The following is a 10,953-nucleotide window of genomic DNA, read 5'->3' as shown; positions in this document are numbered from 1 at the left end:
GTTATTCATGTTTATGCTGATGAAGGTCTACCTGTTTGAAACACAGAGATGAACAACTCATTGGTTAGAAATAAGTACCACTGGTGAAATCGTTAGAGTTTTCTGTTTTTAATTCAGAAAAACACAGGAATATGCCGAGTGTGTAATACTGACTTAACTCCAATTATTGAGTTCATTTTCCAGCTTAAGCAGGGACAAAATATTGTAATGAGCCATCATGGCCTAAGGCTATATTTCTTGCTTGAGCCAGACCACTCAGATACAGAAGTTTTCTAAGAGTTAGGATTTTTCTTAATGAGCTGACTTCTTTAGTTGTAATTCTAAGAAGAGATAAATTTAAACATTTCACACCTCACTAACAGTGTCATAGTGTTCTTGAAATATCCTAGATGAACTGAAACAAGCACAGGATATACATGAGCCAAGAGAGAAGTCACACTCTAATGACCTTCCTGCAAATGCTATGGCCAGTGAACCCAGTCACCATGGAGAAAAGCCATAGCGGCCCTGCTCCAGCTGGTTAATACTGCTGGAAAAATGCTGGGGCAGAGCCGTGATAATGAAGCAACTACAACCCCTAGGAGCCATTGTTTGCCACATTACGGAGAAGAAGAATTTTTATTGCACTAAGGAGAAACAAAAAAAAACACATCAATTTTCTACAATTAGGATTTATTACATCTTGCAGGTAAATGTTAAAAAAACAGAAAGTAACTCAGTTAATTCAAAGAACAGTTTTAACTAAACTGTGATTAAAAATCGATTCAAAAGTGTTTTAAAATCAATAAAGCCAGTAACCATGGTTTTATTACTGGTTTCAAATGATTAAAAACCTAAATTAGAAAGTAGTTATGGGTCTATTGGTTAAAATAATGTCCTGCTTTTTAAACATCCATTTAAAACAACAAAAATATGGCATATAAACTCAAATAAAACTTACCTCCCAAATTCCCGAGTATTACTTAAAGACATGTGAAACAGTCAATTTGCAGCTATTCGTCGATTTTAAGGACTTTTTCCAAAATATCCTGACTGCTGAATGATTTCGCTAGACAATGCTGCTGGCTTCTGAACCTCTTTCTGCAGATGAATCATTAACAAAGAGAAGGATAGGCCATTTCCTTCAGCTAATGAAGTCAGCTCACAGTTCACTCCTCCTGAAAGAAATCACATCTAAAGTGGCAGAGGATAGGTTGGGACTTAAAATCTATTCTTTTGTCTACGCTATTACAAATGAAAATTAATGTATTTCCTAGTACACAGCCTCATTGTTGGATTAAAAAAGACGAGTTGTGGAGATTGCCTTTCTGTATGGGCTTTGATAAAAATGGTATTTTAAACTGGATTTGGAACAGGGTTCTGTGTAATATTATTAATAGTAGTAGTATTACTATTTTTATTATGTAATAACTAAGTGCCTTTTTCACGTTTACATTTTTATTGTATTTCATCTGCATTGTGATTCCATGAACTCCTGGAAGCAATGGATTGTACCCTTATGTTCAATTAATTGTTCTCCAAACAATTAGTTGATTCCCGCTCTGATGAACAAGTCAATTTGTTGCTGAGGAGATGTCTCCAGTGAAAACCATTTCACTTTACAACGTGTTGACTTACCAGGGTCCCAAGGCGACTGTGTGTTCACGAGACATCAGGCACACAGAAGCTCTCCAGAGGTTACAATAAGTCTAATAAGTCTGTTCTAAGTTTCAGTCAACTTCTTTATAGCTAGAGGAAGGTCGTCATACTACATGCAGACCTTGGTATGCTAATCAGCAGGCGTATAAAGTACTGTGAGAACCATTAACAGTAGCATTTGTTAAATGAGGCCAATAATCTTAAAGCAAATTAGTGCATGCTTAATTTGTTCACATATTATTGAAAGAAATGACAATAAATGAGTAAATGTGTTTCTAGATTTGAAGTAAAAATAAATTATAAAGTGAATTAATAAATTCACCAGCACGTCTTTATGACCGAATGTATGAATCAGTAAGAGCAATTCATCATTAAGGTTTCAATAGCTTTTTTTTTATAGCATTCAGTTTAATTCAAATGTAAAAACATGTTTAGTATAAGTGTCATCTACGCACAAAAAACAGCTAAAATAAGTTTTTTCCCGCTTGCTCCCACCTTTATAAAGTCTTGATATGTGAGTGCTCACACAAATCATTCTGATCCCCTCTTTTTCAGAAATGGCACATAAGTCTGAAATGTAACATAATGTGTAAAAAAATGTTGGGCTGTGAAGAGTTCACGGTGAATGAATTTATTCTCATACACAGTGTGGAGTGGGACAGATCAAAACAGACTCACACAGAGTTTAGCTAGAAAGGTAGGAATGCCTCTCTTTTTTTATTGATGTGACTTTAATATATCAGCTGTAATCTCAGTTTGTTAGTTTGTGTAATTAGTGTGCATGGCTTATTTTGTAATGACATCTTATCTGAGTCACGGTGAATCATCGGTACATTATATAAACACTGTAAAATCATAAATTTATAATGATAAAGCACTATCTGCCCTCATTTACTCAGCAAATAGACCATGAAATATACTTGTCAAATTCTTGCATGAATAACAAAGTAAAAATTAGTGCTTATAGTCTCTACTGTTCAGTAAAGTCTCTGTATGTGTAGTTGTAGCTTACTGTTGATGGTATGAAACGTGAGCTTGTTCATTTGTGAAGTCATATGGTGATTTATACACTAATAATAATTATTATTAAATGCATAAAGGCTTTGAGTGCTCAAGTAGAGCAGAACAGTGCTACGTAAGAACTAGTCCATTTATCATTTACCAACTCGGATTAAATGAACTGTAAAACAAAACAAATTTACTTTGTTTGATCAGATAACAGCATAAAAATAATTAAAATCTAGTCCTGGTTGTATTCACAATTTTCTCACTGCCAGTTCTCAAGTTTTGATTTTCTTCTAGTACCCACACAATTAACTGAATAATTCCTAATTATCACAGATGTCCGGTGCAAAGGTGCTGCAGTTTCTGCAGAATATTTCACGTAGAAAACCTCTGGAGCCTGAGGGTGAAGTGTCCAACTTTCGCCGGTGTCTGACTACCCTTGATTTGGTGGCTCTTGGGGTCGGCAGCACACTGGGGGCCGGTGTGTATGTGCTTTCAGGAGAAGTGGCCAGAGCTGTGGCCGGGCCTAGTATCATAATCTCCTTCCTGATAGCAGCAGTGGCCTCCATCTTTGCAGGACTGTGTTATGCTGAATTTGGAGCTCGTGTTCCCAAAACTGGCTCTGCTTATCTCTATAGCTACGTGACTGTGGGTGAGATATGGGCTTTTGTCACAGGCTGGAACCTCCTGCTGTCTTATGTCATAGGTAACAATAAGGCCATTGAATGAATATTAATCCTGGAAAAATCATAGATTAAAATAATATTTGTCAAGTGATTTTAAGTAACACTGGGTATTGTTTGCTAATGGCTTCTGTTGTTAAGGGACATCAAGTGTAGCCAGAGCATGGAGTGGGACCTTTGATGATCTCATTGGAAATGTCATTGCCAACTCTTTAGGCAAACAGGTTGCAATGGATTTACCTGGATTGGCTCCCTATCCAGACTTCTTTGCAGCAGGTATCATTATGCTCTTGGCAGGTAAGTTTCATATACTAAAAACCTAATTATTTATTAACATAATACAGGTACTCTTAGTTTATTGTAAGTTTAAAAAATGATTAAAAACAAACAAACACAAGAGGTTAAAGTGTCCTACATATTTTTGACTAAAGTAAATATTTGACAAATGAGTTTCCACTAGGTTCATTGACATGGTGAAATTAATTCTTATATATTTTTCTTTCTAGGGATTCTTGCATTTGGTGTTAAAGAATCGGCCACTGTAAATAAAGTTTTTACAGCAGTTAACATCTTGGTGTTGCTCTTTGTTATCCTCTCTGGGTTCATAAAGGGGGACATCAACAACTGGTACAGATATGAAGACACCCTTCCAAACCAATCCGAGTATGGCCTCCCCCTGCCCCGTTATTTTGGCTTCTGCTGTATTTTTCTTTCTTTTTTTTAGCTGCTTGACTGTTGATCACTGTTTACAGGAACTATACGACCCTGAATAAAACCACCACATATGGCAGCGGAGGATTTTTCCCTTTTGGTTTTGAGGGGACATTAGCAGGAGCAGCCACTTGCTTTTATGCATTTGTTGGATTTGACTGCATTGCAACAACAGGTAACTTTTAGAATTTAAGTGCAAAGCCAGTAATTATAATGCACTGCATAAGGAAAGTGAAAATTTGATCACAATGACATCAGAAGATGTTTGTGGCAATTTCAATTGTCCAGAAAAACACAGAGATCTTTGCACACTAGAATATTCTCTACAGCATATACATTTTGTAAAATAGTTTATTTTATAGACATGGTGCTATGTCATAAAAACGCATCTAAAGATTAAATGATGGCATAAACCACACTGGGATAATTTTGTGTTTTTCTTTAGGAGAGGAGGTTCAGAACCCTCAGAAGTCAATCCCACTCGGGATTGTGGCGTCTCTCCTTATCTGCTTCTTGGCTTATTTTGGTGTGTCTGCCACCCTGACTCTTTTGATGCCATACTATTTGCTCAGCGTTCACAGCCCACTGCCTGTAGCCTTTACATACATCGGTTGGGGCCCTGCAAAGTATGCAGTTGCTGTGGGATCACTCTGTGCGCTCTCAACAAGGTATAATGCATGAAGTATCACGTATAAACAAACCTACAATTCTTTATACATTACAATACCCCTTTGGTGACATTTATAGCACATACACCAAATAAAATCACTGGGATCATTACTAGGAATTAAAACAGGGACACGAGAATAACTGAATTGCTGTTAATGAGCTATGAGCTTTTTTCCGAAGCCTTCTAGGATCAATGTTCCCGATGCCTCGTGTTCTCTTTGCCATGGCCCGGGATGGACTGCTCTTCAGACCTCTCAGTAACATGAGTGACAGACAAAGTCCTGTCATTGCTACACTGGCTTCAGGGGTCGTAGCAGGTATAACTAACTTTAGAAGAGATTATAATATAATTATTATTATTAATTATTTGATTTTGTTAAGGCCATCAGCTACTACGCTGATAAAATGGTTGCAGAATTTATAAACATATTTAATTTCTCCTACTTCTTTGCAGCTATCATGGCTTTATTGTTTGACCTGAAGTCGTTGGTTGACATGATGTCGATTGGAACCCTGTTTGCCTACACACTTGTTGCCATTTGCATTCTCATATTAAGGTACAGATGATCACAAGTATGCATGTTGGCACTGCACTTATTACTGCTTATTATTGGTATATTTTGCACCTAACAAACAAGACTTTCTTGCGTTTTTTAAAAGTGTTCTTCACCATTAGTTGTCCAGCTTTCTGAAGGTCTTTCAAAGTTTTTCTTTGCACACTGGCTGTTTTCACTCAGTTTTAGTTCAGTCCTTGTACCTGACCATTTTCAGAGGAATGTTTTTTGTTTGTTCAATCACTAACCTATGAATCCTTCAAATATAAAAGGGTTTCTAACTGAAAGGATGAAATGGTAATATGTCTAACAGACAAAGCATCAGTTTAAAACTGTATCTTGACGCACTTTGTTCCTAGCAGCCTGTCAGACCCCCCCCCCCCCCCCCCCCCAAACATCATTGGTTGCTATTTTTTTCCAGTTAATGCCAAAGATAACACAAAGAGCTATTAGCCAGAAATTGGCACATCTTTGTCTTTAACCCAGTATTACAGTTTGCTTGGACTTGTTAGTTATTTCTTTGGAGAAGTATAAGATGATTTATGTATATATGGTTAATGAGTGTATTGTTCTCTTGTGCTTCTGAGTTTGGTTATAGTTCTTGATTTCTCATTATGTTAGTCACCCCTCGTGTCCTCTCTCTCTCTCTCTCTCTCTCTCTCTCTTTCTGTCCCGTGCTTGCTCTCTCTCCCTTGTCTCAGTCATGCCTCTGTGTTTGTTTACCCTTTCCTTGCCTTGGGTTGTATGTCTTGAGTCTGTGTTTCCGTCCCTGTGTTTATGCTTCCTCTCTTATTTTGATAGTCTCACCTCCTGTGTCAGTTTTGCTCTGTCTTGTTTCCCTGATTTAGTTCAGCTGTGTTCACTTACGTGTTTCATCTCCCTGTTTGCCTCAAGTGTATATTTAAGACCTCAGTTTCCTTAGTTCCTTGTACCAGCCACCATCATGCTTTGTCTCCCTCGTGTTTTGTTCGCCTAGTTGATTATTAATTCCATTCTGAGTTTCCAGGTTTTCTAGTTTGTGGCTTTCCTGTAAGTCTTTTTGAGTCCAGTTCTGCCTCTGAATCCTGCATAAAGGTTCAGCATGCCAAACACAACACTACACCACAATCTTGGCATGGCGTCCAGTTTGTCTTTAATAAGTGAAGAAACTGGAAATGTGGAGGACAAAAGAAGACATGGCTTGAAATATTAGCTAATGAACAGTATCTGAAAGTCAAAATATACAAAGAGCCAACACAGGATTTGAGAGATTCATCTGTCCCCTCAGTTGTTCCAGCCACTGGATGATCTCACTGGAATGATGGCTCCCCTTCAAAAGTGATTTTAATGAAGGGAGCAAGGAGTAAATGCTGAGCTTTGCCAAATACCTCAACACAAGACAAGAGCTAGACTAAAAACCAGTGACAACAGGTCTTATGGAGTGATGTCTGCAGCTAAAACACGGTGGAGACCTTGTCATGTTGTGGGGCTTATAGCCAGTGCTGTTGGAGATCTTGTCTAAACTGAGTGGCAACCAGTGGTGGCTCATTAGTTAAGGCTGCTAGGGCTTAACAAAATACAGTGGCTTGCAAAAGTATTCGGCCCCCTTGAACTTTTCCACTTTTTGTCACATTACAGCCACAAACATGAATTAATTTTATTGGAATTCCACGTGAAAGATCAATACAAAGTGGTGTACACGTGAGAAGTGGAACGAAAATCATACATGATTCCAAACATTTTTTACAAATAAATAACTGCAAAGTGGGGTGTGCATAATTATTCAGCCCCCTTTGGTCTGAGTGCAGTCAGTTGCCCATAGACATTGCCTGATGAGTGCTAATGACTGAATAGAGTGCACCTGTGTGTAATCTAATGTCAGTACAAATACAGCTGCTCTATTGGGAGCAACAACACCATGAAGTCCAAAGAACACAGCAGACAGGTCAGGGATAAAGTTATTGAGAAATTTAAAGCAGGCTTAGGCTACAAAAAGATTTCCCAAGCCTTGAACATCCCACGGAGCACTGTTCAAGCGATCATTCAGAAATGGAAGGAGTATGGCACAACTGTAAACCTACCAAGACAAGGCCGTCCACCTAAACTCACAGGCCGAACAAGGAGAGCGCTGATCAGAAATGCAGCCAAGAGGCCCATGGTGACTCTGGATGAGCTGCAGATCTACAGCTCAGGTGGGGGAATCTGTCCATAGGACAACTATTAGTCGTGCAGTGCACAAAGTTGGCCTTTATGGAAGAGTGGTAAGAAGAAAGCCATTGTTAACAGAAAACCACAAGAAGTCCCGTTTGCAGTTTGCCACAAGCCATGTGGGGGACCCAGCAAACATGTGGAAGAAGCTGCTCTGGTCAGATGAGACCAAAATGGAACTTTTTGGCCAAAATGCAAAACGCTATGTGTGGCCGAAAACTAGCACTGCACATCACTCTGAACACACCATCCCCACTGTCAAACATGGTGGTGGCAGCATCATGCTCTGGGGGTGCTTCTCTTCAGCAGGGACAGGGAAGCTGGTCAGAGTTGATGAGAAGCTGGATGGAGCCAAATACAGGGCAATCTTGGAAGAAAACCTCTTGGAGTCTGCAAAAGACTTGAGACTGGGGCAGAGGTTCACCTTCCAGCAGGACAACGACCCTAAACATAAAGCCAGGGCAACAATGGAATGGCTTAAAACAAAACATATCCATGTGTTAGAATGGCCCAGTCAAAGTCCAGATCTAAATCCAATCTGTGGCAAGATCTGAAAACTGCTGTTCACAAACGCTGTCCATCTAATCTGACTGAGCTGGAGCTGTTTTGCAAAGAAGAATGGGCAAAGATTTCAGTCTCTAGATGTGCAAAGCTGGTAGAGACAGACCCTAAAAGACTGGCAGCTGTAATTACAGCAAAAGGTGGTTCTAATAAGTAGTGACTCAGGGGGCTGAATAATTATGCACACCCCACTTTGCAGTTATTTATTTGTAAAAAATGTTTGGAATCATGTATGATTTTCGTTCCACTTCTCACGTGTACACCACTTTGTGTTGGTCTTTCACGTGGAACTCCAATAAAATTGATTCATGTTTGTGGCTGTAATGTGACAAAATCTGGAAAAGTTTAAGGGAGCCGAATACTTTTGCAAGCCACTGTATAGAGAAATAAGCGGTCACTCAAGACATATATGTATAGACAAGGTTGTATATTTGTTATTGAAAGAAGCTTACCTTTTATGAGTGGTTACGAAGAACCTGTGATAAGAGACGGAATTAAGTTGTTTATACAAATGAATTAATATTATTACTGCCTTCTATGATGCTTACAGTATACCTAATAATATGTTTAGATACACAGGTCAGTCACAAAATGGCTCAACAACCTCAAAATATTGACTATGATACGGTCATATTACTGTCATAAAATGTGTGAGTACGCTAGATAGGGAAATAACAATGCACAATAATGAGCGTAATGAAATTAAACAGATGAATGACTCAGGGTTTGCTTGTTTGAAGAGTTTATGAAGACATCAGGTTTTCTTTACTTTAATCAGTCGCTTATAATTACAAAAGATCATGTAATGAAGTGCTGTTGACTTGATGTGTGTTGTTCAGACATTAAAAATAGACTCCAGGATGTGAACAAGAAAAAAAAAAAACAGGAATATAATAATTTGGTGCTTTACGAGAATATTATAAGTAGAAATAACTAAAAACCTTAAATGTTTTCACTTTTTTAAAATTATATTTCCTTAATTTTACAGGTATCAAACTGACCTCAGTGATGATTCTAGTCTAAGCAAAGCAGAACCTTTTACCATTGGAGGGATATTATGTCCTCCATACCAAGCCACTACAAGGACATCAAAAAATGTGTCCCTTTTAACTTTTGTTATTAGTGAGTCATCATCTTTCTGTTGTACTGTACTTTTTATTGATTTAATTTTTGATTAATAGAACTCAAACGTATTGATTCTCCTCAGTCTTTTTAGCAGTTGTTCTCAGCGTCTTCGTATCTGAGGCTGTAGATTGCCTGCAAGCCCTGGAGTGGTGGAGCATACTTTGTCTTTCTGTGATAGTAGCAATGATTTTTCTAATCATCCTCATCGTCTGGAGGCAACCGCAGAATACAGCAGAAGCTGCTTTCATGGTATGAAAGAAAGACAGTGAAGACTGATTAATGAAAGCATAGAAATAGAAACAGAAATTTAGCCAACCTGTATTATCATTACATGTTTATTTATTTTTTAAGCTCCAAAGTTCTGAATTTTGGGGGGTTTGGGTTTTTTTTTTCCTTTAATATCTTTTAACAATGCTTCTCCTCTTTTATATCCCCAGGTTCCTTTTGTCCCATTACTTCCTATTTTTAGTACCTTTGTCAATGTCCATCTAATGGCTCAGCTTGGATCAGACACTTGGATCCGCTATACAGTGTGGATGGGAGTAGGTATGTGCAGCACATTTCTGCTACAGAATACATAAAAAAGATTATACATGTGCAAAAATATCTCTTTTTATATGTGTGACCGCTACGTTTCTTTTAAAATTTTGAACAGGTTTGATCATCTACTTTTGTTATGGTGTTCGCCACAGTGTGCAGAAACAAAGGCTTGAAAATTCACACGATCGAGTCAGTATTCACAGCATCGCTGCTGCTATGGAGCAAAGCACGAAACCCGGACAAGACGTAACTGGATAAATACATAGTGTATTTAATGACATAAATTTTAAAAAGAATACCTGATTTGCATAAATCTCACAATGGTGATTGTCTCAGGAATTCACAAACTTTTATTTGGCAGCATCCAGCAATGCAAGGCTTTATGCAATACTCTGCTTTTATATTACTGTTTCTTATAAGTATTAATTAAAGGAAAGAATGAGGAAGGATTCAGCAAGTATTTCAAGTATAATCACATAGTTATTAGTATTATATAACAAAAAAAACCCTAAAACATTTAGCTTATATATTAAATGGTAGAAAATCTAAAGAAATTTGGATTTTGTGAACAACAGAGTTTAAGATGACAATGTTTTTAGTAGAAGCGACCAGAATGGACAGAAGGACAGCTCAGGTTGAGCCATTTGGACACAAAGTCAGAGAGCCAAGATGGCCTGGACATGTGCAGAAGAGGGATGGTGGATACACTGGACAAAAGATGTTGAAGATGGAACTTCCAGGGAGGAGGAAAAAAGGAAGACCACAGAGAGGGTTCATGGAAGGTTCATGTAGTGAAATAGGAGGACAGAAATGTATGCTAGGGACAGGGTGAGATGGAGGCAGATGATCCTCTATGCTGAGCCCTGAAGGGGGATTTTGTGATCATCCTGTCACAGTTGTTCAAAAGGAATTGTACTCACGATGCCCATTTCTTTTATGTGACAGAGTCATATTACTCACGATTCCTTCATGTTTAAATGCAATTCAACTCTTTTATTTTTCTGTACAGAATACATTGTAATGGCATGGGTTTAGTTTGTTTGCCTTGTACTTAACTGCCAATATAGCCAATACTGTGTTATTAAATGGACTTTAAAGTAATAATTTTCTATTGCTGTAAACATTTGATATGCATGAAATTAAAAAGGCATTATAAGTTTTGAATGAGATACTCTGCACTTTGACTCCTGTCTCCCTATTTTCAGTTTTTTCTTTCTTACATACCTTCCCTATGACAACCTTTGTAAACATGCCCATACACAGCCATGCTGCCTCCACGC

General features: G+C 38.0%; 1 protein-coding gene across 1 annotated transcript; it reads left to right on the top strand.

Annotated features, from left to right (window-relative positions):
- The first annotated feature begins 2,299 nt into the window (after nucleotides 1-2,299).
- On the top strand, nucleotides 2,300-10,817 carry LOC146565618 (cationic amino acid transporter 2). Its single transcript, XM_085287930.1, has 12 exons — nucleotides 2,300-2,335; nucleotides 2,980-3,349; nucleotides 3,468-3,623; nucleotides 3,833-3,989; nucleotides 4,079-4,212; nucleotides 4,483-4,705; nucleotides 4,887-5,023; nucleotides 5,161-5,263; nucleotides 8,997-9,130; nucleotides 9,216-9,382; nucleotides 9,571-9,679; nucleotides 9,789-10,817. The coding sequence occupies exons 2-12, from the start codon at nucleotides 2,980-2,982 to the stop codon at nucleotides 9,929-9,931; spliced, it is 1,833 nt and encodes a 610-aa protein (XP_085144056.1). The 5' UTR covers nucleotides 2,300-2,335; the 3' UTR covers nucleotides 9,932-10,817.
- The last annotated feature ends 136 nt before the right edge of the window (nucleotides 10,818-10,953 follow it).

Source organism: Mchenga conophoros, linkage group LG10 (genome assembly GCF_057382185.1).
Source record: "Mchenga conophoros isolate Kocher_MC1m ecotype Shallow Benthic linkage group LG10, M_conophoros_male_GT1.1, whole genome shotgun sequence".
In the NCBI taxonomy this organism is placed as follows: domain Eukaryota; kingdom Metazoa; phylum Chordata; class Actinopteri; order Cichliformes; family Cichlidae; genus Mchenga; species Mchenga conophoros.
Note: the sequence above shows the minus strand (reverse complement) of the source record. Positions and strands in the feature narration are given on the sequence as shown.